Source organism: Vulpes vulpes, chromosome 15 (assembly GCF_048418805.1).
Source record: "Vulpes vulpes isolate BD-2025 chromosome 15, VulVul3, whole genome shotgun sequence".
In the NCBI taxonomy this organism is placed as follows: domain Eukaryota; kingdom Metazoa; phylum Chordata; class Mammalia; order Carnivora; family Canidae; genus Vulpes; species Vulpes vulpes.
Window position 1 is genome coordinate 107,011,260 of NC_132794.1, and position 15,562 is coordinate 107,026,821.

General features: G+C 57.6%; 1 protein-coding gene across 4 annotated transcripts in view; it reads left to right on the top strand.

Moving 5' to 3' along the window:
• Nucleotides 1-15,291, top strand: part of GRK5 (G protein-coupled receptor kinase 5) — a 208,592-nt gene extending 193,301 nt beyond the window's left edge. For 2 of the 4 annotated variants that reach the window (XM_025994296.2, XM_072740221.1), the window contains exons 9-16: nt 842-1,032; nt 3,391-3,428; nt 5,144-5,233; nt 6,715-6,923; nt 11,201-11,338; nt 11,946-12,083; nt 12,544-12,738; nt 14,653-15,291. In XM_025994296.2, the coding sequence (XP_025850081.1) occupies nt 842-1,032; nt 3,391-3,428; nt 5,144-5,233; nt 6,715-6,923; nt 11,201-11,338; nt 11,946-12,083; nt 12,544-12,738; nt 14,653-14,751 (1,098 nt within the window). In that variant the 3' untranslated portion in view covers nt 14,752-15,291. The remainder of the gene's footprint in view (nt 1-841; nt 1,033-3,390; nt 3,429-5,143; nt 5,234-6,714; nt 6,924-11,200; nt 11,339-11,945; nt 12,084-12,543; nt 12,739-14,652) is intronic. The other 2 variants (XM_025994297.2, XM_072740222.1) reach the window with 1 other exon arrangement.
• Nucleotides 15,292-15,562: the final 271 nt, after the last annotated feature.

Consider the following 15,562-nt stretch of genomic DNA (forward strand, 5'->3'; position numbering starts at 1 on the left):
AGGACAAGTACCACCCAGTGGCCTTTGCCTCAGACCCAGCCCTGCTGCCTCTCCCATAGCCCGTGGCCTCTGTCCATCCTGAGCGGCTGGTCTCCACCAGCAAGGACTAGGTCCTCCCTCTTAATGGTCCCTTTGACCAGACGTGTCCTGCGTGCAAGAGGAGACAGTCTTTGCCAAACTGTTTCCTTTACAGAGTCCTGCTGGCCAGCTCCGCAGCACACTCCCAGCTTCCCTGCAGTAATGAGACTCCAGCCCGAAGGGCCTCTGGGCTCTGCTTTCCTGGACTGTCCAGCAAAGCAACCCATATTCTTTTTTTTTTTTTTTTTTTTTTTAAATGGAGTTCTTTTTTTTTTTTATCTTTATTTATTTATGATAGTCACAGAGAGAGAGAGAGAGGCAGAGACACAGGCAGAGGGAGAAGCAGGCTCCATGCACTGGAAGCCCGATGTGGGATTCGATCCTGGGTCTCCAGGATCGCGCCCTGGGCCAAAGGCAGGCGCTAAACCGCTGCACCACCCAGGGATCCCAGCAACCCATATTCTTAACCAAATGAAGCATGCACATGTAAACACACAGGCTTCCTAAAAGGGCAGCATATTGGCCTGCCCTCCCCACTTTGCCTCCTCACCTAGAACCAGGTATCAGAAGGTACAAGTCCTTCATCAGCCAATGGGCAGTGGGCAGAGGTGCCATGAGGCTGTCTGGGCGCAGGGCAGCAGCATGAAGCTGTGGAGGACCCCACGCCACTCCTCCCTTCCCAGCCTCAAGGACTCTGAGGAGGAAGAGTGGTAGTGGATGGCAGTCGCCAGACCCTCACCATGGTGCTGTCTTGTGCTCCCAGGTCAACCTGGCCTATGCCTACGAGACCAAGGACGCGCTCTGCTTGGTTCTGACCATCATGAACGGGGGTGACCTGAAGTTCCACATCTACAACATGGGTAACCCTGGCTTTGACGAGGAGCGAGCCTTGTTTTACGCAGCAGAGATTCTCTGCGGCTTAGAAGACCTCCACCGGGAGAACACCGTGTACAGGTGAGCAGGCTCGCTGCCTGGTCCTGCCACCAGAGTCTGAGAGGCGGGCTGACCGTCCACATCCTAGGTCAAGTGGGCACCCCTGCCCTGGGATTCAGGGCCCGGTCATTGCCAAAGAGACTCACCCTGGACCAAGTAAGTGAGGTGGCCACTCGGGCCAAGTATTTGAGGTGCTGTTCCCTCAGAACTGATGAGGACGGGCCAAGGCACCGGTCCCTTCCAGCCCAGCCTGCAGGAAGCTCAGTGAGCTGGACTCTGGGAAGACTTAGTAGGGTCACCACCACCAGGGGCAGCAGAACTGACCTCGGTCCATCCCACTCCACCTGCCTTTATGGATTCCACGGGTAGTGGTCTACAAACTTGTCTCACTGCCCCTCAAGGAAATCTGAAAACCAGTGTGCCCTTCTACGTAACAGAAACATCTGAAATAGTTCATGTGTTAACATAGTGGGTAATATTTTGAAACCGAGCAGTGACATCACTTTTTAAAGGTATCCAGTAGAATCTGCTGTAGCAAAGTGATTTCCACCATTATCCATTTTAAAAATGCATGAAAATTCTTTGAAGGTGAGGGATTCTCTGTCATTCTCTTCTCCACCCTCTCCCTCCCCCACAGAATGTTATTATGTCTTTTTTTTCCCTAAAAGTCTGTCGTTGATCATGCAGCTCTGAAATAGATGAATATGTATAAGACTTTTTTAAAAATTTCCTTTGACCACAGGCTTTAAATGTTAAAACAACTTCTGTTGAGTTGCTGTTGTAATGATTATTAGTAGAACCCGTTTCTGAGCGGGATCCCGGGGGATTTTACACTCTGGAGCAGGGCACTGAAGTCATAGAGGCGGGAAGGAGCCTGCTCTCCTTCTGTCACTTGGAATCTGTGCCAGTGAGAAAGGGCAAGTGGGAGGGGAGACCCCAAAGAATGCCAGAATAGAGCATTCTCGTGTGGAGGACCTAGAAATGCATATTCTTGAAACCCGCAGCACACAAGAAGTCCCAGCGGGCGTGCACACCCCAGTATGAAGACCTTCGCCACAGAGCTCTTGGCAGAGATGAGCTTGGGGAGTCCAAGAAGGTTTTGAAAACAAGAAGGAACCGTCTTGATGACTGCTTGTCCCCCCTCCATCTCCCCATTTAGGCCTTTGTTCTGTTTTCATTCAAGTGAGAAGAGAAAAAAAATTCCCTAAGGGTTGAAAAAAAGAACTCTCCACTTGTTTGCTTTTCACTTAAAACAAAAAGAAAGGCGGCCCTCCAAGTTCTAGCCCTTATTCTCGAGAAGAAGGGAACCACAGGGCCTCCCTGGCCTCCACGCCCGCGGCGGCCTCTCTGTGGGCTTGGGTTCTGGCCCGTGCCTGCCAGCCAGCTATCTTTCCAACCCTGTGGCTGCTGGCTTGCTAGGTACCGGCTCTTGCCCTTATTTGGAATTGTTAACACATCAACAGAATGCCAATTAAATAAGAGTGGCAAAGTGTTTTGTAATAAATAACTATGTACAAACCCATTATCACCTTGTGAGGCTGCCCCACTGGATTTGAACACAGTCACCATTCCCCGTGAGGACAGCTGCCATCAGTTAAATAAGCAAAGCCAGTTGGTTGAGAATGGGATCCTCGATCCAGATGCTAATGGCCTAACTGAGCTGCACCCGCTATCCTATTGGCTGTTCTTTTACCCCAGAGAGGACCTGCTACTAGTAAAGCCAGACATTTCCACTGCCTCTCTCTGGCAGTGGGGGTGGCGGTGGGGAGTGTGTTCTTATGAACAGCAATGGTGTCATCAAAGAGAAGGGACAGGAGGGACAGAAGGGTAGGGGCACACCTGCAGCTGTGCCTCGCTGCTGTGCTTTCTCCCAGGCTTGTAACTGCTGGAGTGGGGGATGTGCCAGGCTCCAGGGGTTCCCTTCCCAATAGGGGTCCCTCCTCGACAATTCTCTGCCCCAGTTCTACAGCTGGAGCTGTGTTCTCAGTAACTTCTCTTCTCCAATTCCCAGGCTCCACTCTGCCTTCAGGGCATCTCAGGGCATCCTGTGGCCTCCAGGTGTTCCCAGGCCTGTGTCTCTCGCCACACCTACCAGAAGTCATCTCCCCTCCTGGTGCCAGCAGCATGAGGACTGGAGCGGGGCTGGCCTTTGCCTGACCCCCCTTCCCAGTCCTCTCCAGGGTCAGGAAGGTGCCTGGCAACAGCGGCATTTGTTTTAAATACTGGGAGGAGGGAAATTAGTCCAAGATTGTCTGGATCCAGAGAGAGACCAGACACCCTGAGCCAGGAGGTTAGAAGGAAACACCGAAAGAGGACTACCCAGATGCCATGCCCTGTTGCTCAGAATGCCCACACTCACTTGCCATCTTTCCTTTTCAGAGATTTGAAACCCGAAAATATCCTGCTAGACGATTATGGTAAGTTGGGGAGCGGCTTGGGAGATCCTTTTCCTTCCCTGTAGCCAAGATGAGCCTCACAACCCAGAGGGAGCAGCAGGCCTTCCAGCAGAGCCTGTTGGAGGCCCAGCCATGGGGCTGTGGGAGGGCAGCGGGCGAGGAGGGTCAACACCCATCACCTCTCCCCAATCCTGGCTACTTGGTGAAGAAGTAGCGTAGTTTGGCCAAAAGAGAGAGACAGAGAGAGAGCACAACTGTGAGAAGTTGGGAATTTCAGAAATCCTGGGCAAGTTACTAACTCTTACACGATGTCCCTGTACCCTATCTTCCTTGCTTATGAAATGGAAATAGGGGACCTTGCTCTGGCCATTTCAGAGGGTGGGTCGGGGCGGTGGTGAGGCTCCAACAGGGCAGCTTGAAGGGAAACTACTTCACCAGCTACAGCCAACTCTAGGTGTGCTCCGCGTTTTTTGTGCATTACCATCGCTCTTTTCCTGTGTGTGTGTGTGTGTGTGTGTGCGCACACGCACGTGTACACACACGTAGGTTATGAGCAGCTACGTAATCCCTCAGAACTGTTTGGCCTCACACACCTGGGAAATGGTTTTCACACCCCGTTATCTGACTAGATCTTCCCTTCTCTGCAGAGGGGCCAGGGCCAGCATCCCTGTGCCCATTTGACAGATGACAGGATTGAGGCTCAGAGGAGCCAATCTGCCAAGGTCACCCAGCAGTATCAGTGGGGAGCTGAGATCAGAAACCAGAGGTCCCCCCAGACTGCCTCAGACACCAGGCAGCCCCAGGCAGAGGGGAGGGAGAAGGGGAGCCAGGTCGTTAGGTGACCTGGAGGGAGGTTTGAGTGGGATGTCACCGTGTGGAGGAGTGGGCAGAGAGCCCCAGGCCTGCCCCCCCTCTTGGATGAGCCCAGTGCCCCCCGGCATCCTTGTTTCCTGCTGGTCTTAGAACTGTGTTCATGCCTGGTCTTCCCGATGGCTGGAGCCCGTGTGTTCTCGTCAACTCAGTTCTGTCAGGGGCTGCCGAGCCAGGGAATCCACACCAGGGTCCAGGCTGTGGGGCAAGGAAGGGGGGCAGTTGTGGCCGTGACCCTGCCTGAGTGAGCCGCCCGGCAAGGCAACGAGACTGGGCGCTCAGTACTGTGTCATCTTAGGCTTTGGGGTCAGTCCTGGACTCAGTTCCAGCTCTCTCTCCAGTTCCCCAAGGCCCGGATAACTTCACTGTTTCTCCAAAGGGAGAACATAAAGGACCTCCGGAGATCAACAAGGGAGGACAGGGAGTTGCTTCCCAAATTGCTTTATAATTTTTCCCCTTAAGCAAATTGTAATATTTCAGGAGAATCTCACATTTTTCCCATGAAGCAATCCCAGAATCAGGCCAAGGCGTTTTAAACTTGGTGATCTCAGCCTTCCAAAAAGCCCATTAGGGCATTTTATGAGTAGGCCATCGTCCAGCCAAATGCAGGCATCCTTTCCTATCTTCATGTTTTCTCCCTGAAACGTAATGATTGACCCACGTCCCCTGACACCTGGACTTCCTCAAGGGTCTGCAGTCGCCCTGAGGTGGCTGACTGGGATGCCCCTCTTCGTGGACACGTAAAAATGCCGAGAGTCTGTGTGCCTTGCCCAGGGGCACACGGCAGGTCTGTGGCCCTGCCCAGGGTGGGCCACTCGTCCACACGACCATCCCAGGGACCCACTGACTCTGCTCTCCCCACTCAGGCCACATTCGGATCTCAGACCTGGGTCTGGCCGTGAAGATCCCCGAGGGAGACCTGATCCGCGGCCGGGTGGGCACGGTCGGCTACATGGGTGAGTGTGGGTGTGGCCCCTCCCTGAGCCCATCTCTGGCACCGCTGGCCTCTTTGTGCAACTACGACCAGCTGTAGAGCCACAGCAGGCAGTGGGAGGTTTTAGCCTGGGTCGGGGTGAATGTCAGGGCCCAGGGTTCAGCCTGCCTAAACTGAGCTCTCTGAACCCCCCACCCCAGCCCCACCTGCATCTCAAAGCCAAGCCACTGTCAGCATCAGTGGTCAGTGCTTGGTGCACAGTGCTGCTCGGGGGAGGCTGATCTGAAGGTAGGGGGCTGGTGAGTTGGCAGACAGCCAGCCGTTCAGGAAGGCGGTCACTAGGAAAGGTCCAGAAAGGAGTGCACAACCTGCTGTGTCACCAAGCTCACTCCTAAGCAGAGACCAGCCTTAGGCTCCGTGTGCTGCCCCCAGCTCCTCACTGTGCACGCCTGCTTCAAGACTGTCACCCTGGGGGCTGCAGGGAAGAGACCCAGAGCTACATCTGGTCCTCTGGAATGCCCCTTCCAATGAAGCACATCCCCTGGGCTTCCCCTGCACGTGGCACCTCACACACATGTCCTCTCGCCCCAGGAGGTAGGGGCTCCAGGAAGCACCAGGAGCTGGGGATGTTGTCCTCTGCCAGGCTCATGCCAATGGTACTCACATAGGATTCTGTACGTTGTCTCTGCCGCTAGAAGGTCCTTTTCAGATTGCGTGTCATTTGAGAACCTGTGGGGTGTGTAGCTACATGTATGTAGCTGTGTGTATACTCGTGCCAATGCTGGTGGATGGGTGGATGGGTGGATGGATGGATGGACAGATGAACAGTCAATTGATGTATCTGCGCATCTTGGTGGACACCTGTGTCTCCTCTTGCACGGAGTGTTGCATGTACCTGCAGGGCCTCTGTTATATGCATACTGGCACCTGTGTGGATGCATTTGCCTCTGGATGTTTGTGACCTGCCTGATGATGTGAAACTTATCTTTTTGCACTTCTATGGTTAATCTATGATTCTTTTTTATCAAAGTAGTAGGGAAGCCATAGTGAGAGGCTGTTTCAATACTAGGTAAACTTAAAATCATCTTTACTTTGGGTGGACGCACTTTCATTCCTAGAAACAAATGTGTGTGTAGCGCCTACTATGTGTCAGGTGTCACATAGTAGGGACACAGCAGTGAGTAAAGCAGCTCAGATTCTAGTGGGGGAGACAGCAAGGGAAGAGGCCATTTCCATCCACTGGGGTCAGGCTTTTGAAGCCACAGTCAGAGCCCTTTAGGAGCACAGAGGAGAGCAGTCAGGGCAGGCGCCCTGGAGGAGGCAGTGTTTATGGCAGAGGAAGCATGTCCTTGCCCTGAAGCCTTCTGTGAGCAACACCATGACTGCTGGGTGCAGATGCCCTGAGGCTCCATGGGTGTGAGTCACAGCCCTGGCCCCGTGTGCCAGCTCTCTCCCGCCACCAGCTGCCTCTCACCTCTCCTTGCTCCGCTTCTCTGCTCTCAGCTCCGGAGGTCCTGAACAACCAGAGATACGGCCTGAGCCCTGACTACTGGGGTCTGGGCTGCCTCATCTATGAGATGATCGAGGGGCAGTCACCATTCCGGGGCCGCAAAGAGAAGGTGAAGCGGGAAGAAGTGGACCGCCGGGTCCTGGAGACAGAGGAGACCTACTCCCAGAAGTTCTCTGAGGAGGCCAAGTCCATCTGCAAAATGGTGAGCTCCTGGTGAGCCAGACGCTCCCCCCTCGGGCTGGGTCTAGTGGCGTCTCCCCTCCTGCCCCCAGGCGAGGAGAGCAAACAGGCTGAAGGGAACAGGGACAGGGCATGTTGGGGCAGGAGGAGTGAAGCTCCCAAGCCAGAGGAGCGAGCACCCCTCATTGTGGCCTGGGGTGCTTAGCGGGGTGGGGTCTCCATGACCAGGGGAGGGGCTGAGGGAAACTGCTGAGATACCCTCCATCCATCCTTGTTGGGTCGGCGCAGCGGAGAAAGGAGGTGATTCCAGCTGATTCCCCAAGGGATCCAGGGGCATCCCCTGCCCTTTACCTTGGCCCCCTGCAGCCTCAAACTCTGGATCCCCAGGCACAGGCTAAGGCGGGCAGGTGCCGGGCAGGTGGTGGGCTGGTGATATTTTTCAGCCTTTGAGTGGGTTACAACCGAGTTTTCCTTCCACTACATGAACGCTGGCCACACTCGCCCAGGTCCTGCCCAACAGCAGTGTATGGATAGTGGGATTTGGCCGTCCACGGGGAGGGCGCAGGTGGGGAGTGACGCTTAGATGGGGGGGGGGGGGAGCTGGATGGAGGAAGTAGTGACAGGAGCCATCCAAAGCGAAGCTGGGAGTGCATCCACCCCTGGCCCGCTGTCCTTCCCCTCCGCTCAGGTGGCCTCTCCTGGCCAGAGGCTTTGTCGGGGCGGGGGTGGGGAGAACGCGTCCCAGTGTCTGCTGGCTCTCAGGCTCCCAAGTTCTACTGTGTCCACTTGGGCTGTCCTCCCTCCAATGCCAGGCGCAGTGGTGCTGCCCCCCAGACCCCCGGCAACTGCCCTCCAGTGTGGCCATGTGGGGTCAAGAGGGCCTGAGCTCCGGGTACCCGTGAGCCACAGACTTCCTCTCCCTGGGGCACTGCTGTGCCTGGAGCCGCAGATGAGCAGGGGTGAGGCTGCCGTCCCTGCCACCCCTGCCACCCCTGACTCATGTACATAAACCACAAAGAGCTGGCCCCAGGAGCTGATTAAAGTAGCCACGCTTCCGCTTCCAGAACAGCCCAGGCTGCACTGTTAGAGGCCCGGGAACCAGGTGGCACAGCTCCTCGCCCTGAGGAGGCCCCTCTCCGGGAGCCGTCTACCCGCTGCTCAACCCCTTCCTCTTACCAGCTTCAGTCTGATGTCACAGAGCCATGGGAAGAAGGATTTGGGGCAAGAGCTTCCATTTGACCACTTCCAAAAAAGAGGAACCATAGATCTGCCTTCCACATGTGTGGGAGGTGCTCAAGGAGGGATGGCGTGTTCACACGCAGACACACCCAGACCGCTCGGCCTGTGGCCTGGCCTGCAGCCGGCACTCGCCTGCATGCCCCCGGGAATCCAGGTGGTCACAGCAGCCAGCGGGGAGGGGGACAGGATGAGCAAGGCAGAAGTCAGGTGGGTGGAAATTTGGGGTTCTAAGGATGTTTGAAAACTCGGGTTGGGGGGTTGCCAATAATACGTGGTTGTGGAGGCAAGGCATCTCTCCGGCGGGACCAAGCCAGGCAGGGATAGAAGAGGGAGATGACTAGCCATGGTCAGAGCATCACCGGTGGTCCCGAGTCAGGTGCGGGGGCTCAGAGAAGCAGAGCAGCCGGGCAGGACATGCGACGTGCTAAGAGGATGGAGAGGGCGCCTCCCTGCCCTCCCTTGCCCCTGTCTTTGGTGCGCAGCTTTGGGGCTCCGGGACCAGGGGCACTGCCGGCCCTCTGCTGCCCCCTGCTGGCCACCCAGGGAAAGGTGGCGGCTGAGCCTGGGGCCCTGGGCCAACCTTGGCCCATGGGTGTCAAGTGTCAAACCAGTGTCCCCTCATCATTCTCTGCTGGAAGAACCGACAAGCCTTTTGGCCTTGCTTCATCCTCTTAGACATGACCATGAGGTCTCAGGATTCTAGTCTTGGGGCTTCCTGGCCACCCCTCACCCCATCTGGTCTGGTCCAGCAGCCAGGCTTGCCCTGTCCCCTCCAAGAGGTGCCAGCTGGGGACACAGCAGGGCCTGACTCCAAGGAAACCATGAAGGCTTGGGCACATCAGGCTGTTTCTAGACTCTGGCAGCCCCAGCCCTGCCTGTCTAAGAAGGCCGCTCCACAAACAGCAAGGAAGCTGGTCCCCAGCCGCCAGCTGCTTCCCCCGTTCCATCTTGGCAGCCACAAGACTCTCTCCACTGCCCTGGGGTCCAGAAATTCATGTGTCTCACTGCCCTGGCGCCCCTGGTCTAGTCCTTGGACCCAGCACTGCTCCCCCCTCAGGCCCTCCCTCTGGCCCTTCAGCCACCTCAGCCTCAGCAGCCCTCCAGCCCATCCCTTCTCCTCCTCCAGGAAGCCCACCCTGCCTGCCCCACTCACCCAGCTCACTGCCACCTCTCTCTCTTGCTTCTCCCAGTGGACACCCAATGTCAGGGTTGCAAACAGGCAGCGTGTCAGTAGGTGTTCATCCTGCACAGTGTTTTAGAAAGAGGTAAATGGTGAGTTCATTGCTAAGATTTTAAAATTGGAGAGATTTCATATAAAAACCTGGATTTTCAGCCCTGGGCCCCGGCAGGAGCTGATGGGTAGCCTGGCAGGGTCCACCCAGCCCACTTGGCCTTCACGGTCCTTGTCCCTGTCTTCGTGTGGCCGGCCCCTGCAGGCCCTGGGGCCTACAGCTGGGCGGGTTCAGCCTCTACCCAAGGAGTTCTGATTTCTCAGAACAGGGAAGCACCTGGCCCAGCAGAGCCGATTCCTGGAGCCTTTGTGGAAACACAGAGCCCCTAGGGAAGAGAAGCTGAGGCCCGGAGCCACCAGGTCACGGCAAAACCTGCCTGGGTGGTCACTGGGCCGCAGGTTGACGGCAATTCTCATGGCTCAGTCCTTTCTAGGCTGTGACCTGGTGCTTGTCCCGGTGCTGCCTTTGATTCCTCTGTTTGAAGGGAAATGGGGGGACCGGGGAATGGTTCCTGGAAGCCTCCCCCTCCAGACCATGAGGCCCAGGAAGCCCCCCTGCCCACTGGCTGTGCACTGCAACCCCAGCCCACACAGCTAGCAGCAAATGCGTGCAGAAGGAAAGCACACAGAGGGGGCCAGGTATTGGGGGAAGAGGGGCGGGACTCCCTCTGGGGTGCAGGCCATCCACCCTGATTTTAGTCTCAAAGCAGTGAGTCCAGCAGCATGCCAGGTGCAGTGCTCAGTGGCGCCGGGGGGAGGGAAGCACAGGCCGGGACACCTGGACAGTGGCAGAGGGGCTGGCGCTGGGTGGTCAGCTGGTGGGCCTCCAGCATCCCAGCCTGCCCCTCCCCGCCCCCTCCCAGCCCCGTCTCCCCCTCCCCACCGCCCTCCTGCTGCTCACTTCCCCGCCTCACTCACACCTTTAGGCATCTGGCCTGGCTGTCTGCTACTGCAGCCTCCTCTCCTATGAACGTTCCCACCTCTTGGTTCTGATGAAGACACTCCTCTACCTTGACAATCTGTGGCTCCTCACTACCTCCAGATCAGAGTCCTTCTAACCTGGCCTCAAGACCCTCCAGCACTCTCCCCAGCAAGCCCCCTTCATCCCGTCCCCTGCACCCTCATCCTTTACCCTGACTCAGAGACAGGTGTTCCCCGAGCCCTCCCTGCAAGTCTCTACCACCTGCTTTTAAAACCTAGCACAGTGCCACCTCCCCACTTCTGGAGAGCCTGTTGCAAATGTCCTTTCCCTGGGAAGCCTCCCGGACAGCCAGCCGGCAGCCGGTTTGTGTTCCCCTGCCACCGCGGTGTCGTACTTGTATTGCCTTGATGGGTCCTCTGAACATGATCTTGCTGAGGCCAGGTGCTCAGTGCTCCTCCTCCCTCTCAGCCCCAACCAGGCACATGTCTACAGGGTACTTGGGAGCAGAGTAAAGGAATGAGTGAGGTCCACAGAGACGGTCCTTGCCCTTTGTAGCTCGCCTGTAGCGGGAGAGGTGACGCAATGCGGCAAACATTAGTGGCAGCAGGTCCTGGGGAAGACCCCCTCAGGGAGGGCAGACGGGACTCCTGCCCTCCTGCCCGCTCCAGGCTCTAGGCACACCTCGAGTGCGGGACCACACTGCAGCAAGGCCTGAGCGGGCTGGGCAGTGTCCGTTGGGTGCCTGGGGGTGGCACGGGCTCACAGAGGCTGGAGGAGGGACGTGTCCTCAGGGGCATACTTGGGAAAGGAGATGACCACAGGTGCCCAAAGCCCCTGAGCCCCCCCGAGCCTTCAGCTGGGAGGAAAGGCCCATCAGGCATGAGCTCTCGGGGCTCTCTTGTCACAGCTGCTCACCAAAGATGCAAAGCAGAGACTGGGCTGCCGGGAGGAGGGGGCTGCGGAGGTCAAGAGACACCCCTTCTTCAGGAACATGAATTTCAAGCGCTTAGAAGCCGGGATGTTGGACCCTCCCTTCATTCCAGACGTGAGTTGCTCCCTGAGCCCAGGCTGAGCCTGTGCACCTGCTCTCGTCCATCCTGGGGCCCGTGGGTGGGCGAGAACAGGGGTGTTAGCGCTCTGACAGCCACAGCGCGGTTCTGGTGCCCGGCGCCGTGGCGGGCACTCACACCAGCCCCTGGGTGCAGGTGCTTCTACGGCCTCCACTTTGCAGTTGGGGAGACCGAGGCCTATCGGGATGTGTGGTTTCCCCAGAGTTCCTAAGCACCCCAGCTGGGAGCCCAGCCAGACCTGTGGGGCAGCAGAGCCGGGGTGCCCCGTAGCATGAGAAGGGCCGGGTGGTCCTCCGGGGCCCCCCACATTCCTTCTCTCTGGAGGTTGGGCTTCCACCATCCTGGCCCTGTGGGCTTCGAGGGAGCGGGGCTCCCTGAGGTGCCAAGGGACGTGAGGTCCAAGAGGGCGTATTGTGTCACCGCACCACGGCCCCAGCCTGGAGAGCGGGGCGAGCGGCAGCCGGCAGAGGGTGATGGTGGGAAGGAGCCCCTCGGCAGAGCTGTGAGAGGGAGCGGCAGGGTCCCCAGAAAGGCGCCCCCCGCCCCCATCAGAACCCAAGTGACCAAGCGCTCTGGCCGCAGCCCCGCGCCGTGTACTGCAAGGACGTGCTGGACATCGAGCAGTTCTCCACCGTGAAAGGCGTCAACCTGGACCACACGGACGATGACTTCTATTCCAAGTTCTCCACGGGCTCCGTGCCCATCCCGTGGCAGAGCGAGGTGAGCAGGGTGGTGGCCGTCCGAACCTGGGGGACGAGGGACGGACACGGTGGTCTAGGGGACTGTCTCGGGAAGTCCGGCCGGGAGAGGGGAGGCTGGAAGCACAAGTGGTTGGAGCTGAGCGATACAGGAGGGGCCCTGACAAAGAGGAAGGGTGCAGAGCATGTGGGGTGACCTGGGCTTGGGTGGGGCGAAGGGGGAGATGAGGGCTGGGGCTGGACGATGAGCACACCCCGGAGGACGGCTTCTGCTCCCTCAGTGGAGGCAGCTCGGGGAGGCCAGCAGGGGAGAGGTAGGGGCAGGCGGGGAGCGGTCTGGGCCCCAGGGGCCCCTGAAGGATGCGGGGCGGGTGGAGGACCTATGGGGAGCAGGCTCAGGGCAGGGTGGCGGCTGCTGGGACTCCTGTCCAGCCAAGATGACTAACGCAGCCCCTCACGCCACCCTGGGGCTCCTTCTCCAGATGATAGAAACCGAGTGCTTCAAGGAGCTGAACGTGTTTGGACCTAACGGTACCCTCTCACCGGACCTGAACAGAAGTCACCCTCCAGAACCGCCAAAGAAAGGGCTGCTCCAGAGAATCTTCAAGCGTCAGGTGAGGGACGCCCCCTCCGTGCCCGGCTGTCCCGGCGTCGGCCCCGGGATGCCCCGGGCCCAGGTACTTCCCCGAGGCCGGAGCTGCGGCCTCCTCCCTGCATGTGGGGTGTGGGAGACGGGGGTTAGGGTGGGAGGCCGCAGCCTGCCCGAGCCCCTGAGACCCGCCGGGTTGGGGGACCCGCAGGGGCCGGCCCAGAGCTCGCCTTTCATCAGGGCTTCTCAGCCCCGGCACCGTGGATGTTCTGGGTGAGTTCTCCGTCCCCGGGGCCGCCTCGTGCCCTGGAGTGCCCTTAGCAGCCTCCGTGGCCTCTACCCACCAGGTGCCAGCAGCGCCCCATCCCTACCCCGCTCCCGCTGTACCAATCGGAATGTCTGCAGACCTTGCCCAGTGTCCTCTGGGGCCGACATCTCCCTGACAGAGAACCCACTGCCCCGTGTGGCCGTTGTAGGGCCTCAAGTCCTGTGGGTACCAACTGCACGTTAGAGAAAGTAGGCAGGACAGCTGTGGGGAGGTGATCCCGGGGAGCCTCAGGGCTCCTGGGGTGGGGCCCCCAGGGTTGGATGCCGCGCCCTCCGGCTGGCAGCAGAGGAAACTCTGCCCCTTGGGAAAAGGCAGTCTTCCTCAGAGCCTGTCCCTGGATTGAGGGTTCAGCATGGGCCAAGTGGAAGAAGTGTCCCCATGGGCCGGTGAGGGACCCCTGAGGCCCTCACTTCCTCCCCTTGCCCCAGGAGGCCAGAACCGCACCCCCTCCTGGCCTGGCCCGTGTGTCCATCCCACAGCCCTGAGGCTCCTGTTCTTTACACTCCTGTCTCCCCAGGAGGATGAAGGAGGACAGGCAGGGCATCCCAGCTCCCCCACCCCCACCCCATAACAGGATGGGGCAGCTGTTGAGTGCTTTTTGAGGGCCTCTCTTACTTACTCTCCACAGAAGCCTTAATTCAACCATTTGGCTGCTCAGCCAGGATGTATCGAGTGCCTACTGGGTGCAAGGCTGTTTTCTCAGGGTTTGAGATGCAGCAGCAAGCCAAACCGGGATCCCTCCTTTTGGGGCATCCTAGTGCAGCGTGAGCCTCAGATGTGCTACCATGACCCCACTTCCAGATAGAGAAACTGAGGCTGATGGGGGGTTTCAGGGCCACACGGCTGGTGAACCCACAGGGAGGATCTGGGGATAATGACAGGAGGCACAGACCATGCACGTGGAGAGAAAATGTAGACTGAGGACAAGTTTGGGGTTTTATCTGAAAGCTTCATGCATCCTATCCCCAAATATACTTCTGTTCATATACTATAAAAATAGAATTTTTAAATGCTTCCACCAACTAAAATTGAAGTTCCCCAAAGGAAGGACCTAAGCCCTTACCACTGAGTCCCTAGCATGTCCTTAGGTCCAGGGAGAAGCACTTGCTGGGGAGACCTGGGGTCTCACAGACCCGGGGTCTGAATGTGGCCCTGCCACTTCCCGCCTCTGTGGGCCCTCCGGAAAGGTCAGGGCCCAGAGCCCACAAGAGGATGGAGTGAGGTAGAGGTCGGTGGCCCTCAGCACAGCACCCAGCACCCCTGGCAGATGCCCCGGGCCTCTCCTCCTCCTCCTTCCTGCAACGTGCGGGGCCTGTGCCCAGGGGATGCCAGGAGGGTGCCGAGAGCACTAACGACGCTCTTAGCCACACTGCACGTGAAGCAACCAAGAGATTTAATGACTTGCCCAAGGTCCCTCAGCTAAGTGACAGCTTTCAGACTCCAAAGCAGGTCTACAACTACTGATCCTACAGATATTCTAGGAGGGGCCACTCCTCCCTCTCTGCCTTGGGGTCCTCTGGCTCTGGGTTTGCAGGGGGAGAGAGCATGGGCAGCAGAAAGCAAGAGCACCTGGCCAGCAGCCCCGACCGAGGCCCTGTTTTCTGATTCAGAGGCCCCTACGAGTCCACCAGGATTAACTCGCTTTCTCTCTCTCACTCTCACTCTCTCCTCCAGCATCAAAACAATTCCAAGAGTTCACCCAATCCCAAGACCAGTTTTAACCACCACATAAATTCAAACCATGTCAGTTCAAACTCCACCGGGAGCAGCTAGTTGGAGCTCTGGCCTTAAGTCCACAGTGGGACCAGCCCAGCCCCTTGTCCGTCGAGGCAGAACTTGTGGACGGGGGAGCCCTCCAGAGGAGCCGGGGAAGGAGGCCGTCCGCCCCCTCGACGCAGAGCCTCCAGGTTTCTCAAAGAGATTTCCACTCAGGTCTGTCTCCAGAGGTGGCCCTCAAGCCGACGTGGAACATTGCAATAGAAATCCAGTTGGATACGACAACTTGCACGTACTTTAATAGCGTCATACCTAGAACTGAATTTTGTCTTTATTATTTTTAAGGAAAAGTTTTGTAAATTTCTCTATTGTCTCAGTTTACATTTTGTATATTTGTATTTAAATGAAAGTCAGACTTTGAGGGTGTATATTTTCTGCGCAGCCGCTGTCAAGCCATGTGTTTTCAGACATTTTAGAGTGGGTGGGGGAGGGGGGGCGTTACCAAAAAAAAAAAAAATGTGACTCAAGACTTCCAGAGCCTCAAATGAGAAAATGTTTTTATTAAATGTAGAAAATGATTCACATTTCACCTTTAAAGGATTGGTTGTATCCATCTCTGTAACCTTTCCCTCACGTTGATGTCACCATGCTGTTGGCTTGTAACAATCTGACTTACGTGCTCCAGACACACTTGCGACTTCATCTGTGGGGTCTCTGGAGTCACCCGGGGCCAGTGTGCACGTGTCCTTCAGAGGCACATGGTGCCAGTGTTGCTTTGCCCTTGGCCTCCTCTTTCTTCTGGAAGGTGGCTGGTACGCAGAGCTGGGCCTCTTTCTTCCTAAGCAGGCTCTGGCTGCTAAAGCCAGTA